The sequence below is a fragment of the Balaenoptera ricei genome, chromosome 19 (genome assembly GCF_028023285.1).
Source record: "Balaenoptera ricei isolate mBalRic1 chromosome 19, mBalRic1.hap2, whole genome shotgun sequence".
In the NCBI taxonomy this organism is placed as follows: Eukaryota; Metazoa; Chordata; class Mammalia; order Artiodactyla; family Balaenopteridae; genus Balaenoptera; species Balaenoptera ricei.
Window position 1 is genome coordinate 11,016,409 of NC_082657.1, and position 25,117 is coordinate 11,041,525.

At 43.0% G+C, this 25,117-nt stretch overlaps 1 protein-coding gene, 1 long non-coding RNA gene and 1 pseudogene across 2 annotated transcripts in view; 1 reads left to right on the forward strand and 2 right to left on the reverse strand.

The window, feature by feature from the left end:
• The window catches only part of LOC132353967 (carcinoembryonic antigen-related cell adhesion molecule 1-like), a 902,477-nt pseudogene that overhangs the window by 337,518 nt on the left and 539,842 nt on the right, over window positions 1-25,117 (forward strand).
• The window catches only part of LOC132353842 (uncharacterized), a 55,715-nt gene that overhangs the window by 4,987 nt on the left and 25,611 nt on the right, over window positions 1-25,117 (reverse strand). The window contains exons 7-12 of the mRNA XM_059905342.1: window positions 23,627-23,798; window positions 22,987-23,082; window positions 19,048-20,873; window positions 14,876-15,218; window positions 7,008-7,102; window positions 3,211-3,337 (exon numbers count right to left, since the gene is read on the reverse strand). Of these exons, the coding sequence (XP_059761325.1) occupies window positions 3,211-3,337; window positions 7,008-7,102; window positions 14,876-15,218; window positions 19,048-20,873; window positions 22,987-23,082; window positions 23,627-23,798 (2,659 nt within the window). The remainder of the gene's footprint in view (window positions 1-3,210; window positions 3,338-7,007; window positions 7,103-14,875; window positions 15,219-19,047; window positions 20,874-22,986; window positions 23,083-23,626; window positions 23,799-25,117) is intronic.
• LOC132353643 (uncharacterized) lies at window positions 8,464-11,282 on the reverse strand. Its single transcript, XR_009499058.1, has 3 exons — window positions 11,139-11,282; window positions 10,491-10,561; window positions 8,464-9,325 (listed from the first exon to the last, which is right to left on the reverse strand). It is a non-coding gene; the product is annotated as an uncharacterized LOC132353643 (long non-coding RNA).

The window sequence follows — 25,117 nt, forward strand, 5'->3', positions numbered from 1 at the left end:
GAGGATGGAACTTCAGCTCCTACTGGCAGGTTTTCTCCATTAGGACAAAAGGGAAACCAAGTTGAACAGATAACATACACTGTCCTAAACCTGATATTAATTCAGACCTCTAGGAAAAAAAGTAAAAAAGTGGAAGGTAATCTTTTACACAGAGACAGAGACTGAGAAAGGGAGAAGGTGAGGTCATGGTATAAACTCTGAAAGCCAATCCTAAAACGGGAGTTAAATTCTGCCAGGAAGTCTTCTCAGACAGACACCTGGGTGACTCCTCACGTCTTTTAGGTCTCTGCTCAATGTCAACCCACCACCAAGGCCTCTTTACCACCTAATGTAAAATAACCAATCCTGCCCTCACTCAGTCTACCTCTGGCAATGTCCATCCTCCTTGAATCTGTTTATGTTCTACACAGCACTTTTCCCCACATGACTCACTAAATCATTTGCTGTTTAATATGTCTCTTTCCCACTGCAATGCAGCTTCAAAGCAGGAAGCATTTCACACTTTGTACATGGAACACATTTTTACACTTCCCTACTTTATAATCACTGTCCAGAATCATGACTGGAGTACAGTGAGTACCCTACAAATGCATGTTGAATGAATAAATGAATCTCGGTTTGACTTTTTTATGAGAGCTTAAGCCAAGTCCTACAGGGAAAACATCTTTTCCAAGTATGTTATTTGAAATATCAAAGGGACAGAGAACTCAGTTTTGCTGAAAAGCTGTCTCAGAGACCAGGGTACACCAAGCATGTGCTAATAAAGAAAATCAAAGGTGGCAAGAATCCTTTGGGGTGAAAAGAAAGCAAGAGGGCCCATCACTAGTTCCTTCTGAATCTTTTGGACTGTCTCTTTGAAAACAGAACGTGGGGGACTTCCCTGGTGGCGCAGTGGTTAAGGATTCGCCTGCCAGTGCAGGGGACACGGGTTCAAGTCCTGGTCCAGGAAGATCCCACATGCCGCGGAGCAACTAGGCCCGTGAGCCACAACTACTGAGCCTGCGTGTCTGGAGCCTGTGCTCTGCAACAGGAGAGGCCGTGATAGTGAGAGGCCCGCGCACCGCGACGAAGAGTGGCCCCCGCTTGCTGCAACTAGAGAAAGCCCTCACACAGAAACGAAGACCCAACACAGCCAAAATATATATATAAATTAATTAATTTTAAAAAAGAAAAGAAAAAAAAAGAAAGTAGTTGAAACAGAAAGTAATTGGAAAAATAAAATAAATAAAATTAAAAATAAAATTAAAAAACGAATAAGAAAAAAAATGAAAGTAATCGGATATACATTCATCAAAAGACAAAAATGCTCTGCAACCTCCTTCCTTCACTCTGGTTTGCACATGACTAATAGTTATCTCCATGACTGTCGGAGACACGGGGGTCTCCCGTCCCATCCATCAACACGCTCACTAAGTCAACAAATATTTGCAGATGACTGCCACATACCAGGCTGCTCTGGGCACTGAGGACAGAGCACTAAACAGGACAGACAAAACTCTCTCCTGGGTATCACACTTCAGTGCAAAGAGAGAAGTGATAAGCAAGCAAACCAAAGTCTGTGAGACCCAATAAAAGGCAGAACGAGGAGAGTACAGGGACGATGGGATTTTAGAGAGGCCTTTCGCGTGCTGTTAGAACGGAGCTGAGACCTGAAGGCAGTAAGGGAGGGAGCAGGAGGGTCTGAGGTAAAAGGAAGAGAGAGAGCAAGTTGAGGGCTCAGAGGCAGAAGTACCGGCAGTGGGCAGAGTAACTGTCCCCCAAGGAACTCACGTCCTGATTTTTGGAAGCTAGGATATGTTAGGTCACGTGGCAAAGGGGAATTAAGGTTGCAGACGGGATTGAGGCTGCTGATCAGCTGACTTTAAAAGGGAAGATGATCCTCTACTATGGGGTGGGGGTGGGGTCTCAATGCAGTCAAAAGGGCCCTTCAAAGCGGAAGTGGGACGCAGAAGGAGAACGGGAGAGAGGCGTGCAAATACACAGCAAGGGACAGAGAGAAGCGATGTCGCTGGCTGTGAAGATGCAGGAAGGCGGCCACAGGCTAAGCGATTTGGGTGACCACTAGCAGCTGGAAAGGCAGGTTCTCCCCTACAGCCCCCAAGGAGAAACGCAATGGTGCCGACACCTTGATTTCAGCCCCGTGAGAACCACGTTACAGCTCTGACCTCTGGAAGTGTAAGATGATCAACATGTGTTGTGTTAAGCCATGAAGTTTGTGCTGATTTATTAGGGCAGCCACGGGCGATACAGCGTCCCCGGCAGGTCTGAGAACACTGGGGAGGCCGGCAGGGGTGGGAGGGATGCAGCGAGAGAGGAGAGCAGAGGAGAGGAATTGGAGAGGCAGCAGGGGCCCAGGAGCGGACCCTGGAGGACTCCAGAAGCCACTTGAAGAGGTTTTAACTTTAAGAAAAATAAGCCATAAAAGGTTTGGAATAGAGGAATGGCAATCTTTCCTAAGCATCACTGTTGGCTGTGACGTGGAGTATAGACTATAGGAGGGGAAGGGTAGGAGCAGGGCAACCAGTACAAAGGCGTGTGAAAGAAGGGGTCTGGCAGTTTGGACCAGATGACAGCAAAGGACTGGAGAAAAGTAAAAACACGTAGAAGAGCATCTCCAAGGACTCTTATCTGCCTGGTTCTTAGCTGATGTCCCTTCTCTTTGGGTTGCTGTCTTCACCACCCAAAGCCTCTTTTCCTTTTCTAAGTGGAATATATCATGTTTGAAGGGGTGACACCCTGTGAACATGCAGAGTCACATACTTAAAAGGAACACACTAAAGGTACAATTTACTGGAAATTTAGATTCCTGAATTAAATGTTGATCAATGAATCAAAACCAGTGTATTTAAAAAAAAACAAAAAACATGACCTATTTGAAGAAATACCAGTATTTCAAGACCCAGACACATATGTGTAATAAGTATTACAGAAACCGATTTATTGCCAATGTCTATTTTCATTAACTCTCCTCCCATCGGTTCTTACATCACTCATGCAATTGGCAAGAGTTTTTGCTGCAAGGTATTCCATTCTTCCCGACAAATCCTGGTATTTTTCTACCTTATTTTATTTCGTTAAAAAATTGTTGGTACAAAAGTGAGGTCCCCAAATGCAGGTGACCATCTCAAGACCCCCAAAGCCTTCAACACCTGAGGACACAAAACCAAACTGGGGAGCTGACATTAGGTTAGAGAGGGTGCCTGTCCTCACCTATTGAGAGCAGGTTCCGGAAGTTCTCCAGCATCACTTCCTGGTACAGTTTCCTCTGGGTGGAGTCCAGCAGCCCCAGCTCCTCCTCCGTGAAGGTCACAGCCACATCCTTGAAGGTCACCACCTCCTACGACACCAAAAACATTGAGATGTAGCCTCAATCTTACAATCAATGGCCACTTGAAAAGGGACAGCTGGGGCTTCCCTGGTAGCACAGTGGTTAAGACTCCACGCTCCCAATGCAGGGGACCCGGGTTCGATCCCTGGTCCAGGAACTAGATCCCACATGCATGCCATAACTAAGAGTTCGCATGCCACAACTAAGGAGCCAGTGAGCCACAACTAAGGAGCCCGCTGGTCACAACTAAGACCCAATGCAACCAAATAAAGAAATAAATATTTAAAAAACAAAAAAGAAAGAAAGAAAAGGGACAGTGCTGAGAAGGTGGAGAGGATGGGAGGGAAGTGAGCCCAGATTCTGAGGGGCTTCAGTCAAATCTGTAGACCTCCCAGACCTTCTCCTTTCATCCTGCCAACGTCACACACTGATTTTCCTCAGCCTCGCCGAAAGTGTGGCAGTGACAACCGTCCTCGTATTTATTTTGCGCCCTCGTTGGGTCTACTTACAAGTAAGCCTCCCAAAACCCTAAATATATATCCTGGACTACATGCATTTTACTTTTTGTTGAATATTGCCAATTGTCCCCAGAAGAATTTCGCAATTTAGTCCAAACGTATTTGACAGCAATGGCCTTCTTCCTCTCACACACACGAACCCTGTTGTGATAGAAAAGTTACTACTTTTCTTTATTGTCTGCCAAGCTAACAAGCTTTTAGTAACCTGTGTGGGACATCTATGTAGTTCACCCTATGTAACCTAAAGGTACACTTTTTTTTTTTTGAGAAAAAGCTTTATGGCGAGATCAACCAACAAGGAGACAGGAGGCAAGGCTCTCAAGTTTGTTTCCTCGATCCAGGGTCTGGGGCAAAATTTACGGGGTCAGGGGAATTTCAAACTTGGAAGCTGACTGGCGAGACTTGAATTAGAGTGCATATAAGCTACTCATGCTGCTGGAAGCCAGATTTTCCTATTGAAGGACTTCTTGCTTGGTAAAGGGCTCTGGTAGCAACATTTCTATTCTCTGAGTTCCACAGACTGAAGAGTGTTGGTTCCAGGATCTTCCTAGAGACATGGGGTCCCATCTTGCACACACTATGTCTCTTAATTGCAGCATTCAGTGTCACGCTCTGGATCCAGCAGACTTTGACATGATTCCCAAAGGTCTGCGTGGCCCTTACCCTTACTAGCTGCGTGACTTTGGACAAGCTTGCCTATGTGCCTGAGTTTCCTCTCTGTATAATGGTCCTTACATGACAGAGTTCTTTCAAGGATTAAACAAGGGAATATCCATGGCATTTGGAAGAGTATGTAGCACAGAGTAAGTGCCTGATAAACATTTGCTATTACTCTTATTATTCCTTCCTATTATCAACACCTATTTCATCCCATTTCGTGGCTGCGTATTATTTCAGAGAACTGATGATCTACATCTACCTGTTCTAAATAAAGTGTATTTAATTTTATATATTTTTCTCTTTATAGTCCATCCTGCAAAGAACATCATTTTTGTAGATCTTATCTCTCTCATTATTTAAAAATAATTGCAGGACTTCCCTGGTGGTGCAGTGGTTAAGAATCTACCTGTCAATGCAGGGGACACGGGTTCGATCCCTGGTCTGGGAAGATCCCACATGCTGCGAAGCAACTAAGCCCGTGCGCCACAACTACTGAGCCTGCGCTCTAGAGCCCGTGAGCCACAACTACTGAGCCCGTGTGCCACAACTACTGAAGCCCGTGCACCTAGAGCCCGTGCTCCACAGCAAGAGAAGCCACTGCAATAAGAAGCCTGCGCACTGCAACAAAGAGTAGCCCCCACTCACCACAACTAGAGAAAGCTCGCACGCAGCAACGAAGACCCAACGTGGTCAAAAATAAATAAATAAATAAATAAATAAAATAATTGCAAATGAAAATTAAAAAGTCAAAATAGGCATATTTAAAATTATATTTTTAATTATATATTAAAAATATAAATTATAAAATTATATAATGGCAGATTTTCTTCCCAATTTTTTTCCTACTTCCCTAATCTTTGAAGAGAGTACAAGTACCCTGAATCTCCATATATTGGCCAAGAGCAGGTTATAAATTTTCCCACAGTTTTTGTAATCTGATTTAGAAGAACAATTTGCTTTAGTATTCCCACTTATCTGATTATAAATTAATACTAATACCTTTCCAGATGTTTATTAACCATCTGTATCTGTCCTCTTTAACATACCTGTTCATGTCCTCATTCATATTCCGCTGGATTTTTTCCTTTGTCCTATGTATAAGATTCTTTTTTCTGGATTTTGTCTTTTTTTGGAATCCGTTTGGTAAATACTTTTGCCCCAGGTTGCTATTTTTTCTGGTAATACCATGTAAGGTATCTTTTTGCCACAGAGGAATTTAAATATTTTATACAACGACTGTGCTAACTGCTGTCTTTGTGTGCCTGGAGCGCTGAGCATCTCAGAGTACCTGCGGCGGTACTCAGGTAGAGGAGAGATTCAGGAAGAGAAGAGATGCAACCCAAGAAAGGGGTCGGGGAGGAGCAGCGCCACCTACTGACTGTGGAAATCATCACTCAAAAGGCCCTCCAGACAACAACACTACAAGACACAGGTCTCAAATGAACTTTCTTTCTTCTTGTTTATCTTTCACTTAAGCAGACTGCTTAGCATTCCCGACCCTTGGTTTCCTGTGTCAACGTGAGTAGGTGTCTCATATTTCAAGTGTTTAAGAAGAAAATGAGACAAAATCTCCTCATGCAGCTGCTCTAAAGAGTAAATGCAGAAACAGAACACAAGTTACTGGCAAATCTAGTATCACTGGACATTTTAAGCTAAGGTTACATACTACTTTAGTCAAACTGGTTAATACATAAAAGAACAAAAAAGGACCAATAAATAAAATATACACAAGCCATGACTCAGGCCTGGGGAAGACAGAATTCAGCTCTTCCTGTGTGAAAACCTCCAAATATGTTTGTGCAAAGCAAGTTAGGGCTGTGCCATGCTTGTATTTGGATATTCTACCTAGAAAACAGCCAACATGACACATATCAAATGTACTCTTTCTATACTGAGCTCACAGTACAGTAAGGAGAAAAAACTGACAGACTGTTTTCAGAACTGATTTGGGGGGGCGAAGCTTTAATGTAGGAAAGCTGTCACTGCAGGGTTGCTTAGAACAGTCAAATTCCTAAACCATCTAAATGTCTACAGGTGGGAAGCAGTTATAAATAAAAGGGTACAAAAAAATAAAATAAAAACATACATCAATTCAATGACAAATATGTTGTATCCATTAAAAAAATGAACGTTATCTAATATTAAAGGAAAGAAGTTACAATTTAAAATTAAATGTACACCATAAATACAAAAGAGTTATGAATGCACATGAGAAAAAGAGTAAGAGAAAATAAAAACAGCTAGTTTGTCAGGAGGGAAGTAGTGAAGTGAGAGAGTTGTTCATTTGTAGTCATTTTTCCACTCTATAAAATAAATAATAATAACATAAAATAAACAATAAAAACAAATGCAATGAAAACTCAAAAAGGACAACCTAAGAGCTGGGAGGAGAACAGGCCCTCCCATGTCTCTTGTTCTGCTTGAGTCATCCCAAGACAAACGTGCAACAGTCTGAGTAATGAGATGGAACTTTAAAAGTGAGAAAGGCGGGCCCTACTCACCTTGAACATGGTCATGTTTCCTCCTGTGTCTGGGGATGGGCACAGTCCTGAGTTACACAGATCCTGGGAGGTCAGAACTGCACCTGGCAGAGTGTCTGGGAAGGCAGAAAAAAGAAATGAAAGAGTGACCTGGGTCGCCGCTCACCCATGCAGATGCTTCTTGTGAATGAGCATGTGAATGTTCACAGCACCATTAGTCATAATAACCTAAATCTGGAAACAACCAAAATGTTGGCCTATGCATGAAAGAACAGACAAATTGTGGCATATCCATACAATGGAATATTATGCACCAATGAAAAGGAATGAAGTCCTGATTATGCTACAATGTGGATGAACCCTTGTAAATGTGTGGGAAAGCAAAAGAAGACTGACACAAAAGTCTACATATTGTATGATTCCATTTATATGAAATGTCCAGAATAGGCAAATCTATGGAGACAGAAAGTAGGTTAGTGGTAGCCTGGGTATCTGGGGAGAGAATGGGGGTTAACTAAGGAATCCAACTGGGGAAATGAAAATGTTCCAAATTATCATGGCAATGGTTGCACCACTCAGCAAAGTTACTAAAAATCATTGATCGGTACATCTCAAGTGGGTGAATTCTATGATATGTACAATATACCTCAAGCTGGTAAAAATAAATGTTTATTAATCTACATGTCATTTAGAATACTAATTTATGGATCCTGAGTCCATACTAATATTTATATTTAAATGAATAAATAAATAAGTGGGAGAGAAGAAGTTTCTCTTTATAGTAGAATGCCCACTAATAAATGTATCTCCCCATAAGAAAACTTTATTAATTCTGAAAAACAAGAGTAACTTTACAATGGAGAAATCTGACAGACATTACCTTAACCTAGTAAACAAAGCTGAGTTTACCAATATAGGGACAAACTGATATCCTTTGGCTCCGGCTATGTTGCAGTGACGAGGACACTTCACCACTTCTGTGGAATCCCTGCCAACAATGCGTAACCTGAAGCTAAACATGGAATATATCAGATGAACCTCAAATGGTCCTCCAAAATAACCTGCCTCTAAACTCCCTAAAAGCATCAAGAACAAAAGAGACAAAACCTGTGGAATCATTCCATGTCAAAGAAGAACATTATGAAAAGTATGAGAAAAATTCTGTAAAATGTTTGTAAACAAATATACACCTTAAGGCAAGGCATAAAATTGGACTTTTTTTTTAATGATCAAGTGCATGAGCTTTATTATTGTTTTTTAAATTGAGGTATAATTGGCTTATAATATTAATTTCAGGTGTACAACATAATCATTCTAGTTTTGTATATGTTATAAAATGATTACCACAATAAATCTAGTCACCATACATCACCATACATAATTACAAATTTATGTTTTGTGTGTGAGGAGAAATTTTAGGATCTACTCTTCTAGAAACTTTCAAATGAGCAATACAGTATTATTAACTAGAGTCATAATGATGTACACTATATTTCCATGATTTATTTACCCTATAATTCCAAGTTTGAACCTTTTAACCACTTTCATCCATTTCACCCACCCCCGCCACACCCTGTCTCTGGCAACCACCAATCTGTTCTCTGTATCTGTGAGCTGGGTGTAAAATTGGACTTTGAACTGAGGGGAAAACCAGTTATGAAGACTTCCAATGAAAAACAGAACAAAATACAGGATGTGGACTATATAACAGTATGTTACTTAATATGCTATCTGGCATTATCTACTGTTACCTATTAACTATGATTAGGAATAACTTAATACGTATCTAATATATAAACACTATTCTCTAGTATAATATCTAGTATAGGGGCTTCCCTGGTGGTGCAGTGGTTTAAGAATCCACCTGCCAATGCAGGGGACACGGGTTTGAGCCCTGGTCCGGGAAGATCCCACATGCCGCAGAGCAGCTTAGCCCATGCGCCACAACTACTGAGCCTGCGTTCTAGAGCCTGCGAGCTACAACTACTGAGCCCACGTGCCGCAACTACTGAAGCCACGTGCCTAGAGCCCGTGCCCTGCAATGAGAAGCCACCGCAGTGAGAAGCCCGCGCACCGCAACAAAGAGTAGCCCCCGCTTGACGCAACTAAAAGCCCACGTGCAGCAACAAAGACCCAATGCAGCGAAAAATAAATTAATTAATTCATTTTAAAAATATATATAGTATAATAGTCTCATATTACCAAGTATGTGATGCTAAAATCCTATAGTCAGCCTTTCCTAAATCCCTCTTACCAAGACACCTCCTGATTACTCATGGTATGTGGGCTTCCTTCATGCAGAAAGCTAAGATGAGCTGTCAGTGAATACAGGTACATTCCTGATGGAGGAACAGAGCAGATAGGCAAAATGTAAACAATTGGTGAATTTAGGTAACAAGTATAGGAGAGTCCCTTATACTATTTTGCAACTTTGCTATAGGTTTAAAATTATATAAAGGGACTTCCCTGGTTGCACAGTGGCTAAGACTCCACACCCCCAATGCAGGGGGCCCAGGTTCATTCCCTGGTCAGGGAACTAGATCCCACATGCATGCCACGATTAAAAGTTTGCATGCCACAACTAAGGAGCCCACCTTCCGCAACTAAGACCCCGTGCAACCAAATAAATAAATATATATATATATATATTTTAAAAAAAATTATATAAAAATAAAACTTTCTTAAAAATCAGGAAACAGTCACAGGAATAACAATAATAACGAAAATAGTAAGACTGATCATTAAATTACTTGGAAGTTCATTAGTTTATTCTTTCTTGTCAGTGTTTGCCAATTTCCATAGTTAAAACACATAAGGGAAAAATCACTGAGAAAGGTAGGATAAAAAAAAATCTGTAAAATGTTTATAAACAAATACACAAAAAGAATCACTAAACAGAAATACATTAGAAGCTTAAATGTTGCTATCTTTACCCTGGATTAAGAAGTAATTAAAAATTTTTTTTCTCTCAAATTTCTTTAATTTCTGAATGTTCCACGATGATACAGTTCTATGAGAATAAGAAATATTATTTGTAACAAGTGAAACAAAATAGTTGATGATATTTTTTAAAACGCATAGAAAAGTCCAAGCCCATTTTATTTGATTTTAAGGTCCCTCACAATCAAGTCCTGACTAAACTGCTTGATTCCACCTAGTTCCTAAAGCTCAAGGAGAATTACATCCAAAAGATTATGAACTCAAGCTCTGGACTCAGACTGCCTGAATTCCAACCCCAGCTCAGCCTCTTACTTGGTGGGTGACTATGGGCAAATAACTTTCAGCTCCCTAGGTCTCAAGCTCATTTTTCAGAACAGGAAAAAAGCAATATTTCTTCACGGAGCCATGGTGTGACATAATGTATTTATTTGTGTAAAGCCCTCATTACTTAAGTTAACAGTTAAGGATTAATTATTATCAATACTCATGTCCAATTACACATCCTACACATTCTCTGACTGATGTGAAGATCATTGTAAAACAAAACTGTCAAGTCCCACTCACGTGGAGTTTTGCTATCAGTAGCTCAGGAGTCACTCCCTCTACCTCCGTGTGGTCCTTTTTGAGAAATCACGCTGGAGAAAGAAAGAATGCTATGAAGTGCCACGATTGAGTCCCCGTCCCCGATAAAAGTTAAAGCTTCCCCTCCCTCCGAGCAATCTAGAAGCAATCCCGAGCAATCCGGAACCTTCCCCTCCAAAAAAGTCAGAAGGGGTCCGGGATTATCCAGCGTCACGCAGAGATAGAGAGAAGGGCAAGGGTCCTTGAAGCTGGATTTCTGACCCTAACCTGGGGACCTGACCTCTCCTCGAGAAATTAACACCAAGGAGAGATCACCATTCACTACGTGCCAGGAACTAAGACTTCTATTTGTACCACCTTTTTCAATTCCCAAAACAATTCTACTAGGAAGGGCCTAATAGTTTAAAGAAAAGCAACGGGAGGCACGGGAAGATTAACTCCCCACGCGAGTAAGTGGAAGCGCACGTGGAAGGTGGAGGGAGGCGGACTGGGCGAGGTGAGAGCCGCGGAAACTCCCAATCCGGGGGATACGCGAGCGGAGCCAGTCCCCTCTTGGGGTTTCGAGAACGCCCCAAACGCACAGAGGCTCCACCGAGGGGCACGCACACGGCCGCCCTCGCCCCTCCGCACCTGCGTTCTCCGCCGAGGATTCTTTTCCCTTAAATCGATTGCCAGGTGGTTGCGCGAGCCAAGCAGAGACCCAGGAAGCTCGCAAGGGCCAGCGAGACGCGGAACAGACGCACGGGCCCACAGAAAACACACCTGCAACCCGCCCACTCCGGGAACGGAAGTGCCTACGAGTCCACCGGGCTTCTGGACTACACTTCCCAGAATTCGTCAGATCCGCCTTCCTGAGCGGAAGTGCAAGCGACTACACAGAGTGCCTGGACTACATTTCCCAGAATGCCGAGGAAAACAATCCAGAGTCTCACTTTCCAGGAAGACTACGGGAAGCTTCTTGACTACGGTTCCCAAAATGCCAGAGAGAAAAGAATCCCTCAAGTCCCGACTTCCGGGGTGGTAAGGCGGATTCCTACACTGACAGTCAGCCTTACGTTTCCCCGAGTCCTCCAGCGAAAATGTTCCATAGACACGACTTTCTGAAGTCGAAATGCCTCCAATTATGGCAGGAGTATTGTTGGAAAGGGAACAAGTGAGGAGATGCAATCTTCAAGAAATTAACAGGGTGGGGGACTTCCTTGGCCGTCCAGTGGCTAGGACTGGACGTTCCCACTCCAGGGCCTTGACAAGGGTTTGATCCCTGGTTGGGAATAAGATCCCGCATGCCGCAGGGCGCAGCCAAAAATTTTTTTAAAATAAAAAAAGTTAAGGGGGGATGACTGTTTAGGGAACACTAGATGATTGAAAGTAGTTTAATTTGAATATAATCTGACAATATGAGGCTAAAACTGAGAGGTCAAAGAATAGACGAGGTAGAATGATTCGGGAGGGGCCAGGAGGAGCAAAGAAGGTACCAGACCCTGTGGTACCACTGGTTTGGCAGGAAAAACAACTTGAGAGGGCCAAAGTGGAAGCTTGTCCTCATGGAAAAGTGCTCTTCCCTCATTTAAACTTTTCATTGAAGTTATGATCGCTACTTTGGAGGTGAAAACACCAAATTTCAGAGAAGTTAAGAAACTGTCCGCTATCTCAAAGCAAGCATAATGAAGGCTGAAGAGCTTGGCATTGGAGTCATTCTGAGTCCTAAAGCCAAAATGCCAGAGCACTGAGGAGGATTCTGTTGGTGAAGGAGGATGTTTTATATTGCGATTTTTCCTTTATATAGTCTGGTTAAAATATCTTTATTATAGTTAACAATTTACAAACACATATGTTGGGACTTCCCTGGTGGTGCAGTGGTTAAGAATCCGCCTGCCAATGCAGGGGACACAGGTCCGAGCCCTGGTCCCGGAAGATCCCACATGCTATGGAGCAACTAAGCCCGTGCGCCACAACTACTGAAGCCGGTGCACCTAGAGCCCGTGCTCAGCAACAAGAGAAGCCACCGCAATGAGGAGCCCGTGCACTGAAATGAAGAGTAGCCCCCGCTCGATGCAACTAGAGAAAGCCTGTGCACAGCGACGAAGACCCAACGCAGCCAAAGATAAATAAAATAAATTTAAATAAAAATAAAAACACATACGTTATTGGAAGCTAATTAAAAATAGTATAAAGCAAAATGGGGGAGAAGGGGATGCATTAGACTCCTTCCCCTTGAAGATAACCAGATTTTTTTCTCTCCATAAACATGTCAATACATATGCCTATCAACATACATCTTCGTTTTTTAAAATGAAATCTTGTGTTCTGTTATCTATTTTTCTAAACTCAATATAAGCTAGTCATTTTCTAATGTCAGCCACTGAAAATCTAACTCCTTCCAAAAGATGGCTGTATAATGGAGCGTTGAATGTAATGAGAACTAAAAACAAAATACTCCTGACATCTGGAAGCTGGCACGGCACTCACAGGCCAATAGTATTCTCCTTTGGGACATAAATCACAGACTACCATCCTCAAATGAGGTTTCTCTGAAACCACGGTAAAGTGAGACAAAAGGCCACTTCGTAATTTTTAGACAGACAAAAACAAGGTCACTGTGCCACCCACACAATGCCAAACATCCTCCTCTTGGCTAAAAGAGTGATGCTATTTCTTTACCACTTAGAGCTTTATCTTTGTTCTAGTCTGCTCTCCCAAAATATAACATTTATTGAGATACTAAATCTTAAAATCGCTCCTGCTTTCTGGCAGCATCCAATCCGGAGTGAACCCTGCGTCCTTAGGCCCTCTCCCAAAACACTTAAATGAAGCCCAAATCCTGTAATAGATTTTTTTCTGACACCCTCTTACCCTCGTGGCACCTCATGGTTCCCCATGGTGGGCGTAATCTCTCACTGCAACGAATAAACCCGATTTATCAAACCACTGCTGTGTTCCTGGATGAATTAAGTACGCATTTTGGCACAATCCCTGATGAGTACTAGATTTGCCATTATATTGGAAGCTGCAACGAACACGGTTTTATGTTCTTCTGGGAAAGATACTCAGGTAGAGGAGAGATGCAGGAAGATGCCACAGGAAGGGAGTTATTTATCCGTATCTTTGAGATGGATAGTCTTTACCTCAATGGTTAAAGCAGATGTGCTGTGTGTGTTTGACAGGCCATGAGTCAGGCTGCTTTGGCTCACACAGAGTTCAGGCCAAACCACGTATAAGCTAAAATGACTGCCCCATACCTCGATATGTGAACATTTTCTCCATCAAGACTTTTATTCATACCATCCCGTTTAATTCTCAAATCACTGTATTAGGAAGGTAGTGTTAAAAAGGAAAGAACAGGCCCGGTACTTCCCTGGTGGTCCAGTGGTTAAGACTCCGTGCTTCCACTGCGGGGGGCAAGGGTTTGATGTCTGGTGGGGGGAATTAAGATCCCACATGCCCAGAGGCGGCTAAAAAAAAAAAAAAAGGCCCAAAATGGAGTCATTTGCTACACCCCGCCCCATGACAGCAAACCAAGACTTAACTGCAGTTTCCACCTTACATAGAAATATAATGTTAATCAACCAGGCTGGTATTTTATGGCCAGCACTAACGAGGTAATCTATTACAAAGCCCATTTCCATCCCCCAGAGAAGAGGCAATCTTCACGATAAAGCCCTTGCCATTCCCTTCCCCACAAAAAGAAATCCTGACCTAAAAATAATCCTTTCTTTTCTTTTACTAATAATTCCTTTGCCCTACTCTTCTGCCTGAAAAAAAAAAAACTTTCCATTTTGTACAACCCTTCTATTTACTAAATGGGATGTTGCCCAATTCACCAACTGTTACATAAAGCCAATTAGATCTTCAAATTTACACAGCTGAATTTTGTTTGATTTTGCCTTTTTTGTTTTGTTTTTGGCCCCGCCATGCGGCTTGTGGGATCTTACCTCGCCCACCAGGGAATGAACCCCGGCCCTCGACAGTGAAAGCGCGGAGTCCTAACCACTGGACCTTCGGAGTATTCCCTGAATTTTGTTTTTTAAGAGTAGTAATGTCATCCTAATTTTACAAGAAACCATCAGACACAGAAATTTAAGTAATTCACCCAATGTTCTACTGCGGGAAATGACAGAGCAGGGTATTAGGCGCACGGCCTAGGGGATGGGTCCTCAAGGGAAGAGTCCTGGAGACCCTCCAACCAGGCCAGGAACGATCCCATCCACCGCACCAAACGCAGAGGACTCCACCCAAAGGAGCCACCGCCCACGCCCCAGCCCTCAAACCATTGCTCTCTGAAGCAGCTCTTTCCCCCAAATCGATGGTTGGGTTAGACAGGTTCCCAGGGAAATTCCCACGGGTCGCAAAACGCGGAAGCAACTCACCAGCGAGAGGGAAGAGAGGGAGACTACCTGGCCGCCCAGAGCGGCAGGGCCTGAAACCCCGCCCCCAGGCTGCGCTGGGGATACACTTCCCACAATTCCCCTGTCCCAGCGACGCCTGTGCGGAAGCGTCCGAGTCCGTGTCTCTACGGAACTTGTAGACTACACTTCCCAGAAAGCCAGAGGAGAACACAGCCCGAGTTCCCACCCTCTTCCGCCGGAAGTACTTGAGCCACTTCGGAGCTGTTGGACTACAGTTCCCACAAGTCCCTTGGGGACAAAGTTCATGCTGCCGAGTTCCTGGGCAGTAAGGTGGTTTTCTACTGGGGGCTAGTGTTACCCTCACCTGAATCCGTGAGCGAAAACTATTGTATGCTGTTTAAACTGCTGTTCGTTTTGTCTCTGTTAGAACAGCAAACCTAGATAATATATCATTGGAAAGTTTAGTTCAAACTCCAGTGGTGAACTTCAGATCCTCTGAAGAATGCACAAGATGAAGGCTCAAGAAGCTGCGCATTTGGAGATCTACGTTGCAGAACTGTTGATAAAATATTTTAATTTAAAACTGTATTACAAGGAGTTCCCTGGTGGGCTAGTGGTTAGAATTCTGGCCTTTCACTGCTGTGGCTGGGGTTCAATCCCTGGTCGAGGAACAGAGATCCCGCAAGCCATGCGGCGCGGCAAAAACAAAACAAAACAGGAAAACTCTATTACAACCTTCATGGGCCCAAGAGAGGTAGAGTAATTTGATTGATTCTTTATTGTGTCTCCTACATGAGCCTGAGTCATCCAAAATCAGTGAGCTCCATTCTGGCAGCGCACTATCAGGCCATGGCCTGCAACATTTGGTTGCAACAATTCATTTACAATAGTCTTTTAAAAATCTATTGACAAAAGTCACCAAAAAAATCATTTCAATTTGAATGGGGGCCACCCCAACAGTAGGCCCACATAAAAAAAACATCCAACAAGCGATGCCACATCTGCCTGGTGACCTCTTTATGGTGGAAGTCCTAGCAACTGTCTTGTGCCCCTTGGAGTCTTTGGACCACACATGATAGCCAACAACTCCCTATGTGTTTCAGATACAAACTACGCTCAGCGGCTGAGGTAGATTTCTCTTAAAAGACAAATCTTAGTGCTGATTGGGCCCTCCTTGAGAAAAAAAGCCATCATAGGCCCTGAGCCCATGACCCTTTAGTGCAACTGCCTATTTTACCATAGGTTATGGAAACAACACCCCACAGGAACAGGCAGTGAAGCCTCCTTATTAAATGGAAATGGTACCTACAGGATACAGCTTGAACCCTCAGACATATCCAAACTACAGGCGAATGTGGCTTTTCCCACCCTCTGTCCTTTGCCCAAGTCCACAAATCCAGGAGAGATTGCCCCCTCCTGGCCCCACTGGCCATCCGTGGGGCCTTTTTGGATAAACCAAGTCCCAGCGGAAAGGGAGTCCATTTATTTCAGACAGCAGCACCCCATCATTCATGATGGAGCCCAATGGAGAGTTACCACATTCCATCCCACGACTGGGACATCCCGAATAAAGGATGACAAAATTCACAGAGCTAATTGTAGTCACTTTGGCACTGGAGGACACCATCAAAAAATTATGTCATTTTTTTCATATTTTTACCGACTCCTAGACTGTTTCATTCAGTTGATGGGCTCAAAATAGATTTCACATTCATGCTTATCCCCTATGACAGGGCCTTCCACATTGGCAATATATTACTTCTCAGACCTCATGTATTACAATGAAAATTTCCCATCTCAGCTCCTACCATGACTCCCAGAGGTGGCTCATTTAAATGTCCTATCTGTCCAATTTGCTCCCATTTCTCAAATAAACTCAAGTATTACCCTCATCTTGGGCCCCAGACGCTTATATTTGGGGCCAAAATTCATGGCATCTCCATGTCACTGGCCCTAACCCAAACCCTACCCTCCCAACGTGATTATTGGTGGCACAGCCCATGAAGGTCTATACCAAAGGGTGAATGACCCTTCTCTCACCATCAAATTGATTTTATTGGGCCATTGTGCCAATGTGCTGACACAAATCATTTTGTCCTCACAATGACTGATACGTATACAGGTCTACTCTTGGCTTATCCTTTCCAGGGTGCTAACCTCACCACTATAGCCCTCATTAGAACTTGGTTTCCTCTGGGCCCCCAGATATCATGGACTCTGATCAGGATACACACTTTAGTGCTCATTCAGTTCAGGCACAGACCTTACAAGAAAGCAACACTTGCAACTTTCATTTGTCCTATCATCTACAGATAAACAATGATCTACTGAAGGATGCCCTATTAAAATTACAAAATGGATAATGGCTTCCAAATGGCTCTTTTGCACACTGCCTTATTTACCCTGAACTTTCAATCTGTAGGCCTCAAGACACCCTGTCAAAATGCAATTAAGGGACCCATCCCCTCCTCTTTCTAGTCTCTCTAAAATACCCAGACAGAACTCCCTTTCCCAATTAATGACACCTCTCCGCTCACCTAATCTAAAATAAAGAGGAGAACTGAAAAGATTCTGGCAAAGTGTGTGCCAGATTGGCACTCAGTTCTAAGGCAGGTAATAGAATGAGACCCATTGAGAATTGAGGACCCATGACCCCCCAAAAGGCTATTCTATGGTCTACAAGAAAGCCCTCTGCCAAACCTTCTGTCCTTCCCCAACAGAGTTTTTTAAAAATATTTATTTGGTTGTGTCGGGTCTTAGTTGCAGCTCACAGGCTCCTTAGTGGCAGCTCGCCGGCTTCATAGTTGTGGCATGTGGGCTCCTTAGTTGCTGCTTGAGGGCTCCTTAGTTGTGGCTCGCCAGCTCCTTAGTTGTGGCATGCAAACTCTTAGAGCCCACAAGCCACAACTAGTGAGCCTGCACGCCACAACTACTGAAGCCCGCGTGACTAGAGCCTATGCTCCACAACGAGACACCACTGCAATGAGAAGCCCGCGCACCGCAACAAAGACCCAATACAGCCAAAAATAAGTAAATAAAATTATGAAAAAAAGTAGAAAGGCGGGGCTGGTGGAACTGTTAAATGTCTTGATTGTGGTGATGTAATATGATAATAAGCATTTGCCAAAACACAGAATGATCCACCAGTCTATTTTACTGTATATAAATTATTCCTTAATAATAAAAGAACATGAGCATATAGGATCCTCATAGATGCCTTTTATCTCACTGAAGAATTTTTATCATGGATACTGAGTTCTGTCAATTGCCTTCTGTGAACCTAGGATGATCATATATTTGATGAAAAGAATCCAGACATAGAGTACATACCAAACACATAGGAAGCTCAAGAACAGACAGACCTAATTTAATACACAGTATAGAAATCATAATACTTGTTGCCCCTGGAGGTGGGAATGACAAGAATAGTACACAAGGAAACATTCTGGTTTAATAGAAATATGGTATATATTGATCTTGGTGATGATTACACAAGTAGATACATTTGTCAAAATTCATGAAACTGTAAACTTACTTATGCATGTGGCTGCATGCGAATCACATCTCCATAAAGAACTGTTAGCATAGAAAAGTGCTGGCCACAACCTGGTGAACTGACTTCTGGACCCACTAATGGGTTACAACCTTCAGCTTGATAAGCACTAGTTCACAGGACCTGCAGGGTTGGGGAAATGAGCCCAAATGTCTTATTTAATCCTCCAAGCCTTGAAGAATTCCTCCTTCTACAATTTTATAGAAATTTTTAGAAAGGAACTGAAAGAAAATTTCAAAAGTGACTGTTCTCCTTTTTACTCATTTAACATTACTGGACACCTGCAGTGTGTTAGGCGCTGAAGAGGCAGAGTGGACTTGGCCGTCAACAAAGTCCCAGCCCTCCGAGAGCTTCTATTCTGGTGGAAGAGACTTGGGCATTTCCGTCTTAGTACTTTTGGTTACCTTCAGCTCAGACTCATCCTTCTTAAGCCTCTCTTCTCTGTCGTATCTGCTAAATGTCAAGGTTCTGAATGAAGTTCTTATGTCTCCACTCTTATGAGCCTTCTCTGCTGTGTGGTCGCCCAACCACACAGACATGTCGAGCTCTGGCAGAAATACTCTTTTATCAAACAGATGTTTTGTCTTCTATGACAGGACTATTTCAGCACCCGTTTGAGGTATTAAACCGTGTAATTTTATAGAGCTTCTTTGCTGTATGTATTCTCTGATGAGGGACAGTCCTTGTCACCCTCATCCCCAGCATGGACTCGCTGATGAATTATAAGACTTGAGCTCCAACTGAAGCCTTTCCCACACTCCTCACATTTGTATGGTTTTTCCCCAGTGTGGACTCTCTGATGGGCTTGAAGGTATGAGCTCCAACTGAAGACCTTACCACATTCCTCACACTTATATGGTTTCTCTCCAGTGTGGACCCTCTGGTGGGCTTGAAGGTATGATCTCTGCCTGAAGCGCTTACCACACACATCGCATCGGTATGGCTTCTCTCCTGTGTGGACTCCACGGTGAGCCAGAAAATTTGAGGCCCGACAGAAGCCCTTCCCACACTCTTCACACTGGTAGGGTTTCTCTCCAGTGTGACACCTCTGATGGGCCTGAAGCTGTGAGCCCACACTGAAGCCTTTCCCACACTCTGCACACTGGTATGGTTTCTCGCCGGTATGGACTCTTTGATGCACTTGAAGGCTTGAGAACTGACTGAAGGCCTTCCCGCACTTCTCACATTTATAGGGTTTCTCTCCCGTGTGGATTCGACAATGAACGTTAAGATCTGAACTCCGGCTGAAGCCCTTCCCACATGTACCACATTTGTATGGTTTTTCTCCAGTGTGGCCTCTTTGATGGGCCAGAAGATTTGAGGCCTGACTGAAACCTTTCCCACACTCCTCGCACTTATAGGGTTTTTCTCCTGTATGGACTCTAAAATGAATGTTAAAATCTGAGCTACGACTAAAGCCCTTTCCACATGCATCACACTGATATGGTTTCTCACCACTATGGCCTCTCTGATGGTCCAGAAGATTTGAGGCCCGACAGAAGCCCTTGCCACACTCCTCACATTTGTATGGTTTCTCTCCCGTGTGGCTTATCTGATGGGCTTGAAGGTGGGAACCCACACTGAAGCCTTTCCCACACTCCTCACACTTAAAGGGTTTCTCACCTGTGTGGATTCTACAATGGATGTTCAGGTGTGAGCTGTAACTAAAGCCCTTGCCACAGGCCTCACATTTGTAGGGTTTCTCCCCAGTGTGGATTCGCTGATGAGCCTGTAGGCGTGAACGCCAACTGAAGCCCTTCCCACACTCTTCACATTTATAAGGTTTCTTTCCCGTGTGGGCTCTCTGATGGATGTGAAGATAGGAGCGCTGACTGAAGCCCAGTCCACACTCCTCACATTTATAGGGTTTCTCCAACGTGTGGGCTATGGGAGGAGCTTGACAATGTGAGCTTTTCCCGACGTTCCTCCCACACTCCTCAAATCTGTGTGGATCCTCTCCAGTGGGGACTCTCTGATGATGATGAAGATATGACTTCTGACTGAAACGCTTACACAACATATCATGTTTGTTCAATCTTGTTCTACTGTGGACTCTCTGATGGGCTTGAAGACTTGAAAGCCGACGGAAGGCGTTTTCACATTTTTCACACTTGTAGGGCTTCTCTCCTACGTGGGCTGTCTGGTTCATTTGAAGGTGAGAGTCCCGTATGAAACCTTTCTCACACTCCACCCCTCTGTAGGGTTTTTCTCCAGTGTGGTCTCTGCGGTGAACTTGAAGATGTGAAGTCTGATTGAAGTCTTTACCAAACTCCTCATCTTTATTGAGTGTGCCACCTTGTTTTTCCATCTGAGAGCCAGTTCCTTGAATATTTCCCACGGAATCTTGACACCCAGTTAATTCCTTTGTAACCTGTTGCCAGATTTGTGAGCAGAAAAGCTCTTCATGTGGCAGATACCTTAATCCAACTTCTTGAAGAGTCTCCATGCCATTTAGATTCTTGTCTCCTAAATGGATAAAGAGAATTTAGAGATGGGGCATGTGAGTGCTTTGCTCAGAGATGTCAAGGTTATAAACTTAGGCCCACACCCTAAGGCTTTACTGAACCTCAAAAAGCTTCTGTTTTTCTTTAACATCATGTATCATGTTCTCTGATTTACATGTCTCCAGACACCAAGAGGTGGTCCACCAGGCTGTCATTCACTACACATTAGTGTAATCCATTTAGAATCATAGTAAGTTTCATAGGTGAGATATAAATTAGAAATCTGATGGCTACAGAGCAAAAAAATACCTCCTAGGGAATGTTTACAAAGACAAAGCTGTACCTTACTCAAAGCCTTATCTTCTTTGCTGTAGCAGGTGGCTAATAAACAGCTTCCACATAATTCTGCCTACTGCATGCACATCTGACCAAAATGCTCAAAATGTCTAGTAAGACCCTTAGACAGATTATCAGAGGATGTCCCCAGGCAACATTGAAAAACCTCTGCTTTATTTTAATGGAAGTTTACTCCAATGGAAGGAGACTTTGAGGCAATGAATAAGTTGGAAAGATACATGTCTGGGAGAAATACCTTACCACCTAAGGCCCTAAAGTTCAGAGTAGAAGCAGAGAGTGGTTCTTTGCCTCCTGCTGGGAAATATCCTTCAGGAAGACAAATGGGCTGTAAACTTTACTTTCCCTGGCCACAGAGCCAGGTCTTTCCCAACACTGAAAGGGTTAGCTGGAAAAAAAATCAAAGCCAAGTTTTGGAATTAGTATGTTACTGTAATAACATACATCATTCTAAAACCTCATAACGTTAAAGTTCCTACAACCACCAGGGGTAAAAAAAAAAGAGTGAAAAATTAGAAGGTTATCTTTTACAACAGAGCAAGAACTCGCGAGGAGGAAATAAATAAGGCATAATACAGAGTCTCGAAATCAACATTGGACCGGAAGAGTTACGTTCTCCTTGGAACGCTATTCCACCAATTAGCCATATAGCTTGCTACTAACTTCTTTTCAGGTGTCTTTTCAAATAACACCTTATCAGTGAGGCCTCTTTTACCATACAATATCATATAGTAAATTCTCCCTATCCATTCTACACGCTTGGCAATCTCCATTTGCCTTACCCTGTTTTGTTTTTACACAGCACATATTCCTATCTGTCATACTACATACGTCCTTAATCTTTTTCATTTTATGTCATCTCCCACTTGAATGCGATACCCATGAGGACAAGCATTTTGTATTATTCACTGGTTTATCACCACTCCCAGAACCCTGTCTGATACAGTCAGTGTTCAATAAGTACACGTTGAATGGATAAATAAATCCCAGTTTGACATCTCTGTGAGAGTTAGAGCCATGTTACAAAAGTAAAAGAGCTTTTTCAAGTAAGTTACCCGTAACAGGAAAGAAAGTGGAAACAGCCATGTTGTTGGGAAGCTGAAAGGCTTCACTAGATGCAGGGTTAACATACGTGGATGTTGCTGATGAGAAAATCATGATGATCACAAAATCAGGGAATTCCCTGGTGGTCCAGTGGTTAGGACACCACACACTCACTGCCAAGGGCCCAGGCTTGATCCCTGATCGGGGAACTAAGATCTCACAAGCCACACGGTGTGGCCAAAAAAAAAAATCATGGCAAAAATCACTCAGAAGGCCAAAAAAAAGAAAGCACAGGGTATAAAAATGGCCATGGGGCCTATGGATTGCCTGCTTCTGAAATTTTTATACTCTCTTTCTGTATGTGTAAAAATTTTCCTTTTTCAAGTAGGAGTCAATATTTAAACCGCTCCCCCCTACCCCATGGCCAAGGGAAAAAGTAGTTTTTGAAACCAGACTATAAAATTGATGGGCATATGGGATATCATAAGCCACTTTCAATAATGGGATTTTATTCTGAATCAGTAAGAAGCTACAAGAGGTTCTGAGCAGAGAAATGACAAGATTTGAATTCAAAAGAGTCACTCTGAGTGGAGAATTAACTGTGAATGAGCAAAGCAGAAGAGAGAGCATTACAAAGACTGAGGCAGTAATCCACAGTCTAGGTGCTGACTTGGACCAGAGTCACAGCTGTGAAGGCAACAAGAAGCAGGACAGACTCAGGGTCACACGGCTCTCACCCGAGGAGCGATGGCTCTGGGTTGCTATCTTTATCATCCAAAGCTTTTCTTCTCTCTTTAACTGGGATATTACATCTGGTGTGAACGATTGATGCCCTGCAAAAAAGGCAAGAACAAACATTTAAAATCAGTATGTTAGAGGCCCAAACTAAGAAAAACTGTGGTTCCCACTGCACTGTCTTCAGGACATCAAAATCAGTGGTTTCCTAACTTTTAATTATGACCCATGGGAGGAAATACATTTTATGCAAAAACCTAGGATAGGCAGACATAAGTATAAATTACAGGAAAACATTATTTTCATCACACCCTTTTCACCATTTCTCACACTATTCTTGGCAACGGGCCACAGTTTTTACTGCAACGTGCAGTTATTGCCAAGGGCTCTGATATCTTCTACCCTATTTTATTTCGATTCCCTAAAGAGTGTCATGACCTACTAATTGGAGACGACCACAATTTGAAAAGCCAGAAAACATACAGCAGTCATGCGGTCAATTAACAGTTCGTTTACAAACACACTTTGGCCTGGGGAGAAAGACTAGAAAACGCCATCTCTGTGTCTCATGCTGATTAGAAAACCGGAAACCAGTTCAAGAGCTCCAAAGCCCTGCCCATTCAAGGACACGTAAATAAATACCACAGGGGCTGATCCGATGTTCAGTCCCAGAGTGCCCTTCCTCACCCACTGAGACCAGGTTCCGGAAGTTCTCCAGCATCACTTCCTGGTACAGCTGCTTCTGGGCAGAGTCCAGCAGCCCCAGCTCCTCCTCCGTGAAGACCACGGCCACGTCCTTGAAGGTCACCGCCTCCTACGACATCAAACACACTCCACCTGAACCTTGCAACGCAGGTCCCCTGGAGAAAGGGCAGCACTGAGAAAAGTGGGGATGATGTGTACGAAGTGGTTCCAGATTCTGGGACCAGAGTCAATTTTACCATAACATAGTTAAACATTCCCCATAACGCATTTACGTTTTAGATTTTCTTCTTTTCACAATAAATGAGAACAACTTTTTACATAGATTTTTGCTTCCCATCCAATTATTTTCTTAGGATAAGTTCCAAAGAGTAAAAACTGCAATGTCAAAGAATAGGCAGCTTCAAAATAATTATGTACAACAGCAGATTTTCTTTTCAACTTTTCCCCTATTTTATCCTCCTCCAAGAGTATATAAGTATCCCTGATTCTCTAAACCATTCACATTGAATATAACCGTATTTTTAAATCCTAGGCAATCTTATCAGTAAAAAACAACTTATTTGGATTACCTGTACTTATTTATAATTAATACGCTCATCATATTTTCACATATTTACTAGCCATCTTCATTTTTTTCTTCAGAACCTTGCCTGTTAATGTTCTTTGCTCATACTCCAATTGGGGTTTTATCTTAGGATTCTGTAAAATTCCTATTCGAGATTTTAAGTTTTTTTTTTTTAGAGTGTGTATTATAAATATTTTCACCCACATTCTGCTATTGTTCTTGAACAGCTTTGGGTACAGCATGCTTTAGCATCCTTGGCACTCCTGACATTTGAGGACAGATGACTCTTTGTTGGGGGTGGGGCAGGGGGCTGCTGAGTTCACTGTAGGATGTTTAGCAGCATCCCTGGCTTCTACACACTAGATATCAGTAGCACTCCCAAGCTGTGACACTAAAAATGTTTCCAGATGTTACCTGAGGGTAAGATCGCCCATAATTAAGAATCACTCGTATAGAGCATTGTTTTAACTTTTCATACAAAGACTGTGTTCAGTGCCAGAGCCCTGCACATCCAGTGCCCTATATGAGCAACAGAGGTCATGGAGAAGAAGGGGCCACTGAGAGTGATCTATGGTAGGGACAGTATCATCTATGGAGTCTTCCACCCACCAGGACAACTAGGCACCCCACAGAATAGGTTAAGTCCCAGGTGGAGAATTCTTTTCCCTTGTCTCTCTTTATCCAAGTAAAAATCCTAGGAGTCTTTTTAGGATCGGTTGGATCTTTGTTTTCCTATGTGAACTTGAGCAGTTTTCATAAATTCTACAATCCTGTTTCTTTGTCATTAAAATGCAGAGGAGACCAAGTTCGGCCTCATAAGGTTGGTCTGAGACTAAATGCAGTTAAGAAATGAAGTCTCTGTA